Source organism: Struthio camelus, chromosome 7 (assembly GCF_040807025.1).
Source record: "Struthio camelus isolate bStrCam1 chromosome 7, bStrCam1.hap1, whole genome shotgun sequence".
Classification (NCBI taxonomy): Eukaryota; Metazoa; Chordata; class Aves; order Struthioniformes; family Struthionidae; genus Struthio; species Struthio camelus.
The window spans coordinates 43,890,931-43,908,916 of NC_090948.1; the positions used below are offsets into that span (position 1 = coordinate 43,890,931).

A 17,986-nucleotide genomic window follows, 5' to 3' on the forward strand; every position below is an offset into this window, starting at 1 on the left:
CCCCCGGCCCGGCGCCCACCTGGTGCTGGTAGAGGCAGACGTTGCCGAAGCCGCCGGTGCCCAGGCGGTCCCGCATCTCCCAGGGGCCGCAGCCGCCCGCCGGCTGCCCCCGCAGCGCCGCGCCGCCGGGCGCCCGCTCCATGCCGCCTCCGCCGCCCCCCGGACCGCGCCGCAGCCACTCAGCGCCCCGCGCCACACCGCCTTTATTGCCGCGTCACAGAAGAGCGCGCGCGCGCGCGCGCGTGCGTCACGCCGCGCCGCCCATCGCCGCACGTCCGCCGCCGCCGTCAGTGCTGCAGGCCGAAGTCGAAGGGCTGGAAGTCGCGGCGGAAGGCCTGGGCGGCGGCCGCCTCCTCGGGTCGCGCCGCCGTGCACTGCCGCCAGTCGGCGCGGTGGGGCAACCCCAGCAGGGCCGCGCTCGCCAGCACCTCCCTGCAAGCACAGCCGCGTCAGCCGCCCGGCGTGACGTCACGGCGCCCCCCACACCCTCCCCCGGCCTGGCGTGAGGCCACGGCGGCCCCACACCCCTCCCCTGCCCGGTGTGACGTCACAGCACCCCTCCCAGGCCCCCCTCTGCCCGGCCCAACATCACAGTGCCCCCACAGGCCCCCCTCCGCCCAGCGTGATGTCACAGCACCCCCTCCACACTCCTCCCCCACCCAGCGTGACGTCACAGCACCCCCACACCCCTCCCCTGCCCGGTGTGACATCACAGCACCCCCCCGGCGTGACATCACAGCACCCCCACCCACCCAACAGGCCCTGTGGCATGAGAGCTGCCGCACCCCATGCGCCACTCTGCTTCACCACAGCATGAGGGAGGAGAGAAAAGGGCAAAAAACACCAAACCCCCAAACCTGCCAAACTGCAGCGGAAAGCTTTTCCGGATGCGGTGGAAAAGCTTCTCGCCCGTGTCCAGCTCCACGTAGAAATAGGGTGTCCCCGGCTGGGCTACCTAGGTGGGGGAAGAAAGAAAGGGGGGAAAAAAAAAAAAAAAGAAGATGAAACCTTGCTGAAAGATGGAGCCCAGAAAAAGGGTCCCTGCTGACCTCCAAGCAGCAGGGAACTGCCAGCTGTCAGGCCCCTTATTGCCTCAGGGGAGCAAGGGCAGCTTTTAACAGTGGCAGGGCAACACTGACTATTTTCACGCCAGTCTTCCAAGTAATGTTAAATTCATCTTGGTATTTCAAATGGGTTCTAACCCAACAGCGGAGCAGAATAACTACCCTAGTTCTGTTATTTAAAAATGACAGGGTTTCATAAGAGACTGGCTTTGAACTACAGCAAGAAAAGTGCATTTTTTGGACACTGTAACAGATGTCGATGACTACACTTGGATGATTATACTTGAACCGTGATTCAACTGAATATTAGAGTTAGGGAAACCCAAGCTTCCTGTGGATTCTTCTGCCAAGACTGACCCGAGACCATGCAGATCCTGAAGTTTAAATGTGCCTATGCACCAAAAAACCCCCCAGGGCTTTACCCTGTGGGTTGTCCAGTCCTGGCTGAGTTCACTCCAAAGCCTTTTCATCAATGAAACACCAAAAAAGGCCCTCTCCTAAGTATTTCTTGTGAGTAGCCATGTCCTAGAAGTCGGCCCCACTCTGTCAAAGAGCTGATGCTTCCTAACAAGGAGGACCCTAGCTGTGTTTTAGTTTCCTTTGCAAAGCAAATTGAAAGTCAGATTAGAACACACAAACAGGAACAAACTGGGTCAATGGTAGATCTCAAAACATAGCTCATGACAGATGTGAAGCGATGGATTGCTTTCAGCCGGGATCAGTTTGTACACTTGCATATGGAGCACCATGAGCACAATGCTACATTTTTGTGGACTAATTCTGCAGAATGACACCTCTAGTAAGAGTGATCATAATTGCCTAGCTAAGTCATCCCAAGCTAATACAGCATATTGTAGATAAAAAAAATCACATGAGAGTAAATTTACACTTCTCAGCTAAAAAAAAAAACCCTAAGTTTTCTGACACAGATATAAATACTTGTAATAGCTTAGAAAGTAACTAGCATAAATATGTGCTGTTTCTGGGTCCTGCTGCAGATATGGTCTCCCTGTGATTATTGGTTACAGAGAAGCCTATATCACTAGACTAATTTCTCTGGTACAACAGGAATATTTCTTCCAAATCCTGATCCAAGGGAATTTAAAGCTACCTGCTTTGCACTGACACAGAAAGGGCTGCTTTGGTATCACTAGCAGTGAGTGCAGCAACCTGTGCACAGAGCTGGGGTAGCAGGGCAAGGGTTATCTTTTACATTCCTGTCCTCAAAGTCAGATTTCTGCCTTACCTTTCTGCCTAACCTATATTTGGAGTTTCTCCTCGAGTAAACACTCAGCTGCTCCGAGAAAACTAAAGGACATCTTCGTAAATCGCACCAGGATAGCAGTGCTATCTAGTGCACCTAGCAGCATAGGCTTCATTCATATGAAAAGCAAGTATTGATCATCTTGGAGAGCCTAAGGTGTATAACTGCTGTAGGCAGATAAAGGCCTTAATTTGCAAAGAAGCAAATCATCTGTCATTCACTGTGACTTCATCCAGAAGTGAAAACCTCGGGCATATCTGCAACTCAAGTCTATGGCAGTCTACCTCCAACAGCTTAGTCTTACCATGCAAAGCGACCCCAGAGTGAAATACCAGCTTAGAAAGGATTGAGGTGAGGTAAACGACAGGTGAAATCTTGTCTCATACTTGCTTGATATCTGAGTGCTCTGGGATCTCTAACAATTCAATCTGTTGTTCCTGTGCCTGTACAATAAAGGACTCTTTAATGTCTTCAGAAGTACAGAGGTCCAACGGGACAGGAATCACCTGGAGAGCATGGACAACATTTTCATAACGAGAAAAGACAAACCATTTACTCTCAGAAAGCAATAAATCCATCACTGGAGCTGGTATGCTCCTCAGTACTGCTCGTCATCATCATATAAGACAGGTGAGCACCTATCTATACAGGCTTAAACTTATGAGAGATTTTTCTGTAGGAGTTGAACAGAAAACTGAAAACTAATAGCCTGAAAGAGTTCTCAGAACGGTCACCCTCCTTTCTGATCTTTGTGGTAGTTTAAGGCCGCTCTGATACAGTTACAGATCTGCCAGATACAGAAACCACCACAATAAACCACCAAGTGATTAACATACAGGAAACAATCAAATCAAAAGGTTATTCATTGTCTACCAATACCAGAGCTCTGCAGGTGTATTTCTAGATTTTCAGCCTACTTCAGTTACAGCATGAGTACCACAGTTCATGTGCCAGTATGAGCGGATAAGAGTACGAGCAAAGTCTTCCAACTCATCTGTACACATTGTGAGCTTTTTAATCAGGGTCATGAGGGGAAAAACAGTTGTATCTCACTCACTCTACACAAATCAACCCTGTGCCTGCTGTAACAGGAAAAACAAGGACTGCGGCAGAATAAGCACCCAGGCTTTGTTTTTGTTCTGCCTCTATCCTTGGGTAAGATGATTTCTATCCATACTCTGTGAAGGCACAGAGGAAAGAGGGAAGTTTGAGAGTGAGCCGTCTCTTTCAACATACTGGCATGTAAGCTCAGGTTGCGCTCTTCTGCTATTGTACTCAAATCATACCTGTAACTGCAGATGCTGACTCCTATAGTTTCTTTCAAATAAGACATATCTCTTTCCCTTGCTTCTGAAAAATTCCTTTAAGACAGATTTGTACTTGGTCACTTCTTCCACCACCTCTGAAGACAGGTCAACTACGGACTGATAGTGCCCAATAGGCAAAATCAGGACGTGATCAGGTAGTAAGCCACCCTTGGCCAGGGCAAGATAGCACTGGAATGAAACAATATATATCAGTTACTCACTCACTGCAAACACTTACCATGCTGTGAAGCTTACCTGTGCTCTCTGACAACATTCTGAGAGCATCCCACAGCCTAGCTATCCCGCATCAGTAAAGCCTCCTTTTCCATGACACTTACTAGAGATTACGTTTATTAGAAATTAATTACTAGATGAACAAGAAAAAGGCAGGGACTACTAAAGAAAAAAAAAGTGCCAGAACATGAGGAAATAAGTTATCTGAAAGAAGGCAAGTGAATGAACCACTGTATCAAGAAATTCTATTAAAACAACAAAAAGAGACAAACAAGAAAACCACTTGAAAACGTACACCTGCATTTAAACTGAACATGTGGACAAATCTGTCCCTATAGCAGTTAGCAGTGTATTACACTAGATAGGAGTAGTAATTTAGGGAAGGTAAAGAGATCAATGATTAATTCAACATCCTCAAGTACATACTGGAGACTAATAACTAAAAACTACGAATCTTCTGTTTAATTTGTATATGACAGAACTGGAACAAATCACCCCAGCGACAGTTGGCATAACTCCAGTCAGTGCATCCTGCTGCCAAGCTGTTGCCAGCTCACACTGAGTTCGCACTGGAAGAGTTTTGTCAGGTGGTAAGATGAAAACCTTTAAGGCTGGCATAGCCAAAAAAGTATTTTGTCAGCATAGTTCAGCTCCGTTGCCTGAGCAAAATAGGGCCATGTTTCATTTTTACAAGTCTGTCTATATACCTGTGTCTTTTAGGGGGAAAATGAAAGAAATTGAAAAGAAAACCATGGGTCCAAGTTATGGAAGGGCATGGAGAAGAGGACGAGGATAGTCTCACTACACAGTTCTGCTGCTAAAGCTCCATTCACTCCAGGGAATATTTTGCTGTTACACAAGAATTGGTAAAGTGTATACGGGGGGATGCTTGCGCATATGTGTGGGCGGTGTGAGCATGGTACTATACTTCTGAGCGTAGTTGTCTCAGCAAGATCTGTAGTACATTCCTTGCTTATTGATCTCAGTCTAAAACAGAAAAAATACAGGCAAAAAGCAGAGTGAATTTCCCTGCTGGACTGGTTTGTTTATTTAGAGGTGGATTTTGTTGTTGTTTAACATAAAACAGTAAAAAAACCCCACAGACTATGTCTGTTTTTAATAGTTTGTGTAGACTACAGACAGTCTGTCTAGACTATCAGTAGATGGGATGCACTATCAAACTCTTTCGTTGAACATAATGTTATCAGCAGATAGTTTGAGAAAGAGTCTTTCGTGGCCTGCATCTGTGTACTTCAGTAAATTTTGACAGCAGTTCTAAGCCAAGCTTCTTTAAAAGAAGTTATAGACTGACACTTTAAATTGCTATGTCTTAGCATGACTCTGCCTTCATACAAGAAAGAATGTGCTAGGAGTACTTACATGCGTGCCAACGCTAACAACTAAGTGCTTCTCAACCTCTGGGCTGGCCAGGCAGAACCAGCAGGGCCCTGTTGGCTGTGCTTTATTGGGAGGAGAGAGATAAACAAGTGTTAGCATAAAGCTTTATACCTGCATTTAAACTGAACATGTGGACAACAGCGTAACAAAACTCCTTTTTCATCACAAACTCCAAGACTTTGGAAGCTACATGAACTTAGGACAATGGCGCTTTGTCCTACAGAAAACACAGGGGCGTGTAGGCAGAACCGCATACCTACATTCTTTCGTTACAACTGACTGTTATTCTAGCCAGTTATGTCTGTGCAGGCACCTGTACATGAATGAGGATGCACTAGTTTTAGCAAAAGATAGTTTAACCGGTAAAACCACTGTTTGTGAGGACTACATTAAGGGTTTGGAAATAAAAGAAATAACGATGATAACAAATTAATCCCATGTAACAAAGGCAACCAGGCTCATCCAGCAGAGGCATTCTTGAAGAATGTCTTCTTACCCACTGGCAGTGGAAACAGCTTTCACACAAACAAGGGGGAAGTGCATTAAAGACCACATTTGCATTAAAGACCAAACTTCTTCATAACTGAGACCCTACATTTCAAAGATACAGGCTTGCATTAACATTGTCACTGGAAATTCCCAATCTTGAGAGGTTTAATTTCAATTTCTCCAAGTCAGACAAAACTCAAACTAGATCTACAGCACAGACATACAGATAACAGGTGTTCCTCCCTTCCAAGGAAATGAGGATTTCCTGAACACACAGCATAAAACAAAATTGAAGTGGTATTACAAGAACTCTCGAACAGTCTCTTGCAATACCCCGAATGGAAACATACTGGCACGTGGAGATGCCTGTTGTAAAGTTCAGAGGCCAGCTGCTTCACAGGATGAACAGCATCACCCCATTCCCATCATCACAGGTCAACTAGCTTTTAAAACTACACCTTTGACTTTTCTTTCATCTATTTACTGTCAGGGGTTTGAGAAAGAAGGTACTGTTCCCTCCCCTCCACATTCCCACAGCATCTAATGTGATAATGGGACACCTTTGCAAGATAACACAGCACAGCTCAACAGCATGAGAAAAATGAAGAGTGAAACAGCCCAATGAGAGCTACAAGGGACGCTCTCAGACAAAAGCATCCACATACTTACGGGGTTTTTTAGCTTGCTTAGGCTGGGAGTTCCCTTTCTCTTTCCCATTTGAGGGACGTTTCTTTCCTTGATTCTTGTTCAAATCAAAGAAAAACTGACAAGCTGGTTCTTCCTGTTCAGAAAATGAAAATTAAAGCTCATTACACCCTGTCTCTGCAGGAGGTAGTTATGTACACAACTTTAATTCTTTCCTGAAGAGATGTGTAAACATCTAGTAAAAGCATCAACCTCCATGACAGGAATGATTTGACCCCTCCCAATAACGTAGCAGTTCTCGTCTGCTGTTCGTGCTAGTGAGGGCGCTTCTGCCTCAGTAGCCTAAAGGGTAGCAGAAGGCACCTGGTTTGGATGCTGAGCATCAGCCTAGGAAAAGATTCTGGGAGAGCTGTCCAGAACTGCTACTCTCTCCTGCTTAACCTCCTGCTGACCTTTCAGAGTTGTTTGATTTTACGTATTATTCAATCATCTTTTCCAATTCAGAGCCAGCACCAAAACGACAGCTTTATTTGTTAGAGATGTTAATAGATACATATGGAGGCTGAAGCCATTTGGCTAAGTTGTAAAGCAAGGTAAAACATCATTAGAAGGCATTAATGCTGCAGAGGGAAGCATGCTGTAAGCAGATAGCAAAGAGTAGGGCTGCTCATGCAAACTTAGCCTGACTCCCAGGTGAGCACAATTACACAATCTAAAATCCAACCCGCAGCAAACATCTTCCCCACATTTTAAGGACTGGCATGCAAGCTGAAGCACCTTTTCCAGCAACATCAGCCTTTGTGTCCATCTTAAACTGTGTATTTAAGTGCAAAGGTACAAGAATTTTTGCTTTCACAAAGTTATCATCTGATTTGTCTGTTTAAAAGTCTTGTTGCTAGGGGCTGAATATAACAGTAGGTCTCTGCTTAGGGGCAAGGGGGTCACAGCTGAAAGCTGAGAGGTGTCTGTAAGTCACCTTCATGCCCTCCCACACTGCCCACCAGAAGGGCCCAGCCCCTAACTCTGTGTGCAAACTAGGGTGAGAAAGGCTGGAGGATCACTGCTTGTACTTCCTAGTTACATGCTGTTTCAAAGCCTAAGTCAGCTCTAACTTCAGGCTGAGTCTGGAGTCAACTGCAAATAACTTTCAGTCTACAGCCTTAGACAGAACAAGGCCTTGCATACTAAGGTGCCCATACAGAATAATCCCAGCAAGCAAGCAGATCTGACTACATCACCACCTAAAGTCCATGCAGACCTGCAGGAAGAAGGGGGCAAATTGTATCAAAAAAATCCCATGCATCACATGTATACAATTTGACTGACATAAGTTTTCACGGAATCCTGAAGTGTAATGGATAGAAATATTCAAAGGTTAAAGCCAAACACCATTCTAAGCTCTCTGAAAAAAGAAAGGGAAAGCAAATTGCACAAACAAAATATAGCAGTACCTCTGCACACATGAGTGTCTTGGCCTTATGCGCCTCTTTCCGTAATTTTTGGTATGGATTTTCTGTGACATCCTGTGGCTGTTTCACTAGCTCTGCAGGGTCCATCAAGCTCATCGGAATAATGCTGAATGCATAGAGGTACTAGAAGGAGAAGAGAGAGCTCAAACGCATAACGCTTTTTAGCAGGACTACAGCTGTGAAGAGGTCATCTCTGAAACGCTAAGATACAACTTAGTTCTGCAATAATTCAATAAAGCAATGTTTAAGCCAGGGTGAGACACAAACACGTTTCCTGTGCCAGTCTCCTCACCCAGTGCAAGCCAAAGTTTACACTGTACTTCAACGTGGATCATTCCCTTTAATCTGAAGAAAGTTTTTTGAAAAGTAGTAATGTATCCTACCTGGAAAAGCAGCCCCCCCTTCCCTCCTTCATAAGACCAAATAAAGATAAATAGGTATGTCCACTTATTTTGATAGTTAATCTTGGCCTGTTTTCAGGCCTTCTTTCTCTCTAGGACTCCTGGATCTTTTTTGGTTATGAGACCCAGTTGCTATGCCTTCCCACCAGTATCAACATGCTTTTCTATATCAATATTCTGCAGCTTTGCTAAGGAGAGGAGAGAAACAGGTTAAAATCCCCACTAAAAGTTAGTTATTTGAAGCCAGACACTAAAGTCTTCATTCTTAACCAAAGTACATGCACTACAGCAAACATCTTTTTGTTTTCACTAGGCTTGCCTTCTGCTGTTTCAATGACTCAAACTGGCTTTCAGAGCACTCTGAGCTCTGAACAAGGCCCAGAGTAAACAGGCATAAGTTAATAATTCAGCTCATCATGCATTGCAAAGCTATAGCTTCGGTTTACCCAAGTTCCAAGTTCCCAAGAATGTATATTCCTTCCCAATCCTCAACCAAAAATGCCAATAACCTCTTCTCAGTTATTTGTGAGGGTTCCAGTGGAACTTCACTTCCTTCCTGCAGCAGGCCACAGGAAGGGAAAACGAATAAAGCAGCTGAGAGGAAGATGAAGTAATGGTAACTTTCTAACCATTTTCCTCTGTAGCTGTCTTCACAGCTAAACGCCATTTGACCAGGCAGAAAAAACTAAAGGTGCCTCAGAACACATCTTACAATCCTTACCCTTCAGATGTAATAGGCAGTTTACTTATTACTTAATCTATTACTTAAGTGAGACCCTGCTCCAATTGAGCCTTTAAGTGACCCATGCTGTCCTCCGACAAGTTGAAGCTGCGCTTACTGACATACTGCTTGCACTTGAGGGAAAAAAAGAAAGACTGAAGAGCGTCAATACCTTTTTTTTGCTTGTATTGCCAACATCAGCAAGAGCAATAAACCTGCTCACATGCTGCGGGGTCTCCTGTAGCACTATGTGGTTTCTGTGGGGAAACAAAGCATTTTTCAAGAATCGGCATATACATAAAGGACAACAGGAAAATATGCATCCTTTTCAAGCCATTCAGACACCACAATCATGTACTGTCTTTGACTGAAAGTCAAAAACATTCTGCATTAGGCAGAGTTCTGCATTAGGCAGAGTTCAGACAGACTGAGTTCTAACAAAAAAGAGCTGCCCACACCAAAATAAGTTCTCATTGCAGCCCAAATACAGCGATCAGAAGATATTCACTATTCTGAGAAAAAAAAAAAATCACAGCTCTAAAGCGTTCCTTGTTGAAGGGATAATAATCATAAGATTATCCAACACTAACACAACAGCCTTATTTTTAGGGCTTTTTCCTGACACCAACGTTATGTAACCATTCTTATTTTATGCACACAATTATGATTAAGGACATCAAATGCTTAACGATATGGGGTTTTTGCCACCATACATTTTCAGAGATACACCCCTGAACTAGAGTGAACACTGTTTAAATGGGACTAAGGGCAACTACACTTAGAGTTGCACCAATTTGTCATCAGACTCACGGCAACATACTCTGACAACTGTTGTCAGAAATGGCCAGTTTTTTTGAGGCAGCAGGAACTGTGGTCATAAGATGCCTCTGTGGCATAACCTGGACTCTGTGTTGGAAGAAAGGAGGTATTTAAGGCCTGGATAACTTCACTAAATTTAGAGCTGTCCTCCTACGCTCTCTAACAATTGAGCCTTTCTTACAAAAGAAGTGAGATTTCACATGGTCTTACATACCTGTAAGGAAGTCTTTCATAATAGGCCTTCTCCAGTGCGGCAAAGTGATACCTTGGCTTGACACTTGCAGCTAAATTAGATACTAATGCAGAGCCACATTTCTTGGTATCTATTTCTCCCTACAAAAATAGAAATAAAATTTTATTTTAAAACCCTGGGGGATTGCAGTAAAAAAAAAAACAAACAAAACAAAAAAACCACACTGTGTGCTGCACCATAAGGGTCAAACACATTCCTGGGAAGGGCAGGGGGGGTAAAAACAGCAATTGTGGGGGCTTGATCCTTTATTTCCCTACAAGAATGAAACATGGGGAACAAAACACAGACCCGACATACATCTGTTAGCAGTCCTTCATTGTCGACAGTTGGACTGGCACCAGTCTACCCTCAAGAAAGCCCTTTTCCTAGCTGTGCTCCCTTTTGCTGCCCTTGCAGCAGGCATGGCAGAGGTGAACACAACAGCATTCCCCACCAAGGACTGGCTGGTTCCAGTCCCACTGAAAACAATCAATCAGAGCCAAGAAGGATTTCAGGAAAAATAAACCTACACATTTTTGCTAAGGAATTAATTCTTATCCATGCAATTTAGTTCCTCATACAACTTTTGCTGAAAGAGAAAGTTACAAAGAACAAAAAACCCTAAACATTCATCCTTCAAACGATCTACTTTGAGTGACAGGATTTCAACGCCTTAGTACCCAAAGGAATCTCAAAGACCTAATGTTGAAATCATCAGGTCATAAAGTGCATGCTTCCAACAAGATGCCTATTTTAATAAACATATTCCTCTGTAAATCCAAGCTAATACATTCCCAGAAAATTCACGCTGAGGCCAACTGAGCGTTGAATGAGACACCTGTAGAGAATCTGTACATGAATTTCAAGATACAACTTTTCTTTAAGTCAGAACGTCCTTGCATCTTGTTTCTCTCCAGCTATCTTGTTACACCTAGTCTAGTTTTTTTTTTTTTGCTTTTAGACTGAGGATCTTTTTTTTGTATATCTGAAGATACTGAGAGGAAACAAAAAAATATGAATTTTGTCACAGTATGTGGCATTCATCTTTGGAAAGGTTTCAGATCATCTGAAGGTATGACCAGAAATCCTCTTTTGCTTAGGAACACTGTTAATTCAAAATTAGTCAAACTAAATAATGCCCTTAAAATCCAGACAGCAAGAACTAGACCATTTAGTATAGTTACTGATACCTAGGGAAATAAATACATACACACAAGGTCTGAAGGAGAAAAGAATGACTTAACCTCAAGTGATATTGAAGATGCTTAGCTCACAGCATTCAGTATTGGAGACCAACAGTATAATTCCACAGCAACTGCAACCAATCTAAGTCAGTAAAGTTTATCATCAGATGGAAACTACTGGCTCTAACTCTACAGTTATGAAAAGATAAAACACTCTGAAGCTTCACAAATCTCCCCCCTCTATCCTTAAATCTATCCTTTAGAAAGAGCATAACATCAACTGCCCGTTTTTTGCTCAAAGCTTTCTCAAGCGCTTGAAGATGGCACAATGAATGGAATTCAATTTTAATGTCAATGAAAAAAATCTGCTGTAAGATTTCCTCCAAGGCTTCATATCCACTTATGTAGCACTGAAGTTCACGAAGAACAGTAATGTCGGAGGGGAGGGAAAAAGATACTGGGGAAACATCTGCAACCCATAGTTACAACAACACGAACTCAAGTAGAAGGTTGGACTAGAAGACTCCAGAGGCCCTTTGCAAAACTTATTTTTCTACAACTGTGGACTCCTGCAGTGCCAAAGAGAAAGTTGCTCTTGAGGAATTGAATGCAGTTTTCCCTTTTGATTTACATATGTGAGGTAAAGCACAAACTGGCAACCAGGGCCAATGCAAGTTTTAAGCAGTAGTCTGTGTTGGTAAAGAAAGCTGGCAAGAGAAGCATTAGGATCTAAGGGAAGAGAAAGCGTGACAGAAGGTTCCTCTACTGATTTAAAAATCCAAGGGAAAGACCCAAAACTCACAACGGTCTTTTCCATCACTTAAGTTTAAGCTAGCTTCCAGGACTGGATTGCTCTGGAGTGACACTGAGCAAGTAGACTGTAAAAGCAGAGCAAAAGGTCTGTATTTTAACATCGCTGTGAGGGGGCAGGGGAAGGGGAAATCACTAGTAAGACCTCCTTTAAAATGTTGTTATTGTGTTCAAGAGACAAAATTTAGTTCAGAGCTACTCAAACAAAACAGGAAAATAACATTTGCAGAAGAAAAGATAAGCACTTTTTTCGGGAATAAAAATTCAGCTTTTTAATGATTATCACAACGGGAAAAGTCTTTCCAAAAAAAAAAAGGGGGGGAGGGGGAGGAAAAAAAAAGAAACCTTTCTAGGTTTAAGGTAAAGCAGAACCAGTTAATAAATGGGATTATGAGATTCGGTTACCTGCAGCAACAAAGATCTGAAGCTAATAACCAAAGAAGTTTTCCTAAGGCTGTGTTTGTGATCCTAAGCCAGGACTAAGGACAAAGGAAGGACTCATCTCTCCTTACAGAGCAACTACAAATTGGTAGAACGTGATATGACTGATCTTACGCGGGTTGAGGAAGGATCCTGGATTACTCACTATCAGATCAAGGTTACTCAAGAGTCCCGAGTAGACAGGAAAGACATCCCAAACAAGGGGAAAAAGAAAAAGACATCCTTCTGACGAAGCAGCACAAATGCGTAGCAGCACGAAGTCCATAGACAACTACTGAGAAGAGCCCACAAAAAGCTTGGGATGCAATCATTATCCTGCAACATGCTTTGCCTTTTCAAAACTAAGGCAAACCACATATCTTCACTTTTAGCATTAAAACTAAAATGTCAGGATCTTAAGTGGCTCTCAAAGTTAAGACTCAGATAAACCTCGCTGTGAAAATAATGAGTCCAGATGAGCAGTTTCTCCAGGAGATACAGCTCCGTGGTCTGAGCACAGCACTATGCCATGAGCTTTACTTACAGAACAAACACTAGTAAGCTCTGTAGAAACAAAGCTGTTTCCGTTGATTACCCTCCAAAGCCCTTACGTCTGTAAAACTGAAGCAAATGGACTCCTCTGAAAATAGTCACAGTAAGCAGAAGGGCAATCCTTTGTTAGATACACTCAGAAACCCACTCCATCTGAAAACAGAATACTTACAGGACTGTTGCCGAAATTCCCCACGTCTCTGGGCCAAGGGGATGTCAGCAATATATCCACACCTTTGAATTTTGGAGTTGATAGCAAAGACGCTTTCAGTTCTGTCACATCCTTTGAGCTAAAACTGTAGGCAGGAACTGGCTCATCCTGGGACTCTGTGCCACTCAGGTATGCAATCTGCAGTCCGGAAGTACCACTGAAAATACCTCTACGGCCTGCATTAATACACAAACACGCACTTGAGATTTAAACATTGCAAGTAATTCCTTATTTGCATCAAATACAGAAGATGAAATTCAGCAGTCCTTCCTTACTTCTACTAAAACTTTCTTTTCAGACAGCTGTAGTTTCCTATATTCAAAAAAAAAAACACAAAAGACATGTTTTAGCACAATGGCTTGAACCCTTCCTACTGAAGCAGTTTAGACAACCCCCTCAGTTTTCTCTGCTCACTGCTACCTTGTTTCACAAAAAAAAAAACCTATCAATATTGAAAGCTCAATATGAAGATAGAATAAAAAGAGCCAATTGAAATTGCCTTTCTGTGATACTTCAGCTTTATTTGTTGCTATTTTTGCCAGGCAGCGTTCTAGAAAGAAACTAGGTTTTCCTATTAGTTTTGCTATACCTTCATTATCTTTAAAGGGAACACTTCCTACCTAATACAGCCTCACAGTACAAAAGCATAGTTCATTTAGGAAACCTTCACTGTACAAAAATGAATACGGCATAGGAATAAGTTATTCTCAAAGAACAGACTCTTAACCACGTCAGGTTAGCAAAGTTCAGAGAGAATGTTTGGGAAAAAAAACAAAAAAACACAGAAGAGAAGTATTTCTTTCATATTTAACAGAGCAGAGTACCTCAATCCTTCAACATTAAATTCAACTCAGGTCTGAACCCAGGAATAAGAAATACCAGCTTAACATTTTTGGAAAAAGAAAGTGTTTGAAACAGGAAGATCTTAAAGTTTCCCTAAAAGCACCATCATTCAAGTACACATCACTCATCACAGACCACCTGTAGCATTACCTAGGTAAGTGATGTTCTCAGCTAATTCGCAGCCACTGGCATCTGGAAAATAGCGCACAGTGTCCTGATCATTAGCACCCAACACATAAGTTGGAATTGGAGCTGAGGGGAAAAACAAAAAAAACACAAAAAACATGTAATCAGTTTTGTTTAGTTCAGAGGCATTAAGATAAGTTCAATTCACATTTTCTAAAAATCTGGCAGGTCCCATACAGTCCTCCGGGTACAAATGCTATTTCTTTGCAACGTGCCTACGTGTGATAAGCACAGAACCAGAAATCTTCCTTCAAGATAAGGCCCATAATCCTCCTGCTTCAGTAAGATGCACGTGTCACCAGTGGTTTAACTACAACTATGCTGCTTTGTCTGCATAACGAGATCTCCGCCTAAAGGGGGTACCCACATAGCTCCAAAAATACAGATCTTCCCTTGGCTAATCCTAAGTAAATACTCAAGCACAGGGACACCCAGTGATTTTATTTAAGCTGATCTAAATTCATGTGGCTATTGGAAGACTGCAAACCATTGGGTTTTTTTGTGGCAAGCATTAAAGTTCATCAGCTTCTTGATCTGCTTGGCAAAAGAACCTCCTGCACGATTTCCTCTGAACAGGAACACAAAGCCATACCTTTCCTTATACCAGGAACTGAAAGATAAAAAATAATAAAGTAAGGCACTGTGAAGTGCCACTTAATTTCTCTGTGACTGGGTGATCAATAAAGATTGATTTCTCCCAACATTGTAAGCAGAATCTCTCAGGCCTATTAAAACTTAGGAGTAAAAACAAACAAAAAAAACACACACTTGATGTCAGAAACACCCACAGTAGGTTTGCTGGCGCACCAGTACAACAGTAAGCTAGTCAACAATTCACCTGTTCAACAGATACTAAGTTTTTCACTGAATTAAAAACTAGCAGTAATTTTCTGTTTAAGAATGTTTAAGAATAGAGAACAGCTGTGATGTAGCAACTCTAGTGCAGCCTTCATTAAGACTGATGCTTTTGCTTGAAGTCTTAGCTGCCACAGTCAGAGCATGCTTTTTTTTTTTTTTTTAAGGTTTTGAAACTGCTTTAAAATAGAAAACAAAGAACCACTTAAACAAAACTCTGGTAACTTCATTTTGGTTTTATATCTATATACACCTAGGAGAAATTATTAACTACAAACTTTTGAACAGACCAAAGAGTAAATAGAAGCCAAGTAAGGACGAACGAAAATGCATCAATCCAGGAAGGACTTAGCTGCTAGCACCTACTTTTCTCTCTATGCACCTAGCACATCTTCCTCAAGGAGCTATAGGACGCTAAATTTAATCAGTAACAATTCTCCTTACCCTCTTACAGCAAGAGCACAAGATGACAAGCCTCACTCACTGTGATAAATCCTGAGCTACAAGCAGCAAACAGGATGATCTTTGTCCAGAGAACTATAACAGATGTAACTCTGGGGAATGACAGAGAAGCTGAGATTACCAGGAAAGCAAAAATCCCAGCTCCTTTTCTAGCTTGCCTCATTGCAGAGGTAAGATTAAAAGTAATACTGAAGAAGAAAGAGTCAAAACATTAGAAACGCTCACAAGACAGCATCTCCCTTAAAAGGGGCACGCAAACAGGTTGCTAAGGTCATGCAGAACTTCTCATATCCATGGGTGGGAAAAGGTCTTCAGAGCAAGGGCTGAGGTGACCAAGGAGAAGCAGGCAGGACACTACAAGAGTTCTGATAGATGGGTGCATGTGTTATTCAGCAATTTCTCAGACTGTAATCCAAAAAACATTTTCAGCCAGCTCTGCCACCCAAAGCAGCGATCCCACCTTCTTTCTGCCCCACGCTTTTATCCTAACCTTGTAGGGGCACACTGTGAATCAGATAAGAAACTACAGTCAGTTAAGACTAAGCACTGGTTATTGCCTGGACAGTGTTAATTCCTCTAAGTATTGGTTACTGCCTGGTCAGTGTTAACTCTGGTAAGGTCCCAAACAAGCTCAATCTACAGTCACACACGGTGAGGGGCAGCACAGAGGCACGATCACACAGCTGGTGGAGGATGAGCACAGAGGAAGGCAGGACTACCCGCATCAGCAAGTCCAGCTGACATTACCAAATCACAGCATCCTACACTAAATGATTTAACACAGTAACAACTACACGGAAGGAGAATCTCCGTTAGGGGCACCAACTTCCTAGCTAGAACAAAACCCTCCTCTCAAACAGCTAAACATGCCTGCAGTAAGGAGGAGAAAAGCCAGCACTGAGGGCAAGAGAAAGTTATTCCCTAACACCTCGCATACACCAGCGGGGCAGAAAACAAACCTAGTGCTCCACTGACTATTCTCTCAAAACGACCAGATATCTGTCCCTGTTGTTCATAGTCCACCATATCATGCATGCATGTGCCTTTTGGCATCAGGTAAAGGGACAGAAGACAGTGAGATCAATCAGCAGCATCCTTTATTTCTCACATTACTGCAGGCAACACCGGCCAGACCACCTGGCGTACACCTCGATGCCCAAGTGGCAGAGAGACAACTCCGACATACGCATCCTCATGTTTGTGAGTATGAGTACGTGAGTGAAATTGGTTTTCTTTACAATAATTTCACCTTCCCCTCCAATAGAATTTTGCATTGAGTTTTCCTACGTCAGCTGAGTTTTTCTGCTAACATTGCAACAGCAACTGCCACTAATGATCTCAGAAGTCTAGTGCAGTGAAACAGATAAGCAGATCACTAAACAACATATTCGCCAGCATCTTAGAGAACAAGTTATCCAGAGTGAAAGCTTCTTCCCTACCTTTCTTGACACCTGTTCGATACTCTTCCCATTCTGCACCTGAAGTAGAGCCAAAAAAATTTCCAACGCACAAGAGCATCTAGAAATATCACACGAAAGAGAGCATCAACATTTAACCCAAGATATGTCAAACATTTAACATTTTTCAGCAGCGTATTTTATTGTCACAACGTTGTAACCTGCATCACTTCCATACATCAAACGACATGGAAGAAGTGCCTGTATGTCTATTGAGATCTACTATCAAATGCATTACAGATAAGCAATGGACGCATCTAAAGTTGAAGAAATAACATCTGCTCCGTGAAACTCACTTCACTCTTACTCGCGTTGCTACGACGGACCAGAGCGCCTCACAGGCGCCGCTCTAAGAGAGGGGCACGCGACCCGCGTCTCTCAAACGACAACATTTTACAACGCTGCAGAACCGCCTCAGGGCGGGACAGCTCGTTTCCTCACGTTTCCTACGCGCTTTCTGCACAACCGCTGTACAAAACGCAACAAGAATGCGGGGACAGGAGGCAGCTCTGAGCGCCAGGAAGGTTTAGGGTGCCTTGCCTGCCTGCTTGTTCGGCCCGAAGAGCCCCCCGCTGCAGGCCGGGCCCGCCGCCCCGGCCGAGGGAAGCGGGGGCCCCCACCGGGCCCGCTCGCCCCGCCGCCACCGCCCGCCGCCTTACGTCGAAGCGGCCGCTCTTGGCCTGGATGGTCCGGACCCGCCCGAAGAGCGCCTCCAACCGCCCCTCCACGTCGCCGCACGCCAGCCTGCGGGACGGGACACGACAAGTCAGCGGCAAGCCAGCCCCCAGCCCCCAGCCCCCAGCCCCCGGCCCCCCGGCCCGGCCCCACATCCGCCCCCCCAACCCCCCGGCCCCCGGCCGCGCCACCCGCTCACACGCGCAGCGGCTGCCCGGCCATGGCGGACATTTCAAACCGGAGGGGCGGAGCGCCGCCGCCAGCCGCTTCCGGGTGCACCGCCCACAG

The 17,986-nt window shown here is 43.9% G+C and overlaps 2 protein-coding genes and 1 non-coding gene across 6 annotated transcripts in view; all 3 read right to left on the reverse strand.

Moving 5' to 3' along the window:
* CHUK (component of inhibitor of nuclear factor kappa B kinase complex) overlaps positions 1-176 on the reverse strand; it is a 35,533-nt gene extending 35,357 nt beyond the window's left edge. Inside the window, exon 1 of one of the 2 annotated variants that reach the window (XM_068951142.1) lies at positions 20-176. In XM_068951142.1, coding sequence (XP_068807243.1) covers positions 20-142 — 123 coding nt within the window. In that variant the 5' untranslated portion in view covers positions 143-176. The remainder of the gene's footprint in view (positions 1-19) is intronic. The other variant, XM_068951143.1, reaches the window with a different exon arrangement.
* On the reverse strand, positions 177-17,986 carry CWF19L1 (CWF19 like cell cycle control factor 1). 3 transcript variants are annotated; one of them, XM_068951145.1, is made up of 14 exons: positions 17,898-17,986; positions 17,683-17,767; positions 17,006-17,084; positions 14,214-14,315; positions 13,182-13,396; positions 10,026-10,144; positions 9,165-9,249; positions 7,853-7,993; positions 6,426-6,537; positions 5,250-5,329; positions 3,615-3,824; positions 2,715-2,834; positions 858-955; positions 177-432 (listed from the first exon to the last, which is right to left on the reverse strand). In XM_068951145.1, the coding sequence occupies exons 1-14, from the start codon at positions 17,927-17,929 to the stop codon at positions 288-290; spliced, it is 1,623 nt and encodes a 540-aa protein (XP_068807246.1). In that variant the 5' UTR covers positions 17,930-17,986; the 3' UTR covers positions 177-287. The 3 variants fall into 3 exon arrangements, 1 of the variants encoding a protein (XP_068807246.1); XR_011142314.1 differs by having other exon boundaries at positions 187-432; positions 2,719-2,834; positions 17,898-17,960; XR_011142313.1 differs by lacking the exon at positions 177-432 and having other exon boundaries at positions 886-955; positions 2,633-2,834; positions 17,898-17,960.
* On the reverse strand, positions 3,000-3,142 carry LOC138067927 (small nucleolar RNA SNORA12). The gene has a single exon (XR_011142400.1). It is a non-coding gene; the product is annotated as a small nucleolar RNA SNORA12 (small nucleolar RNA).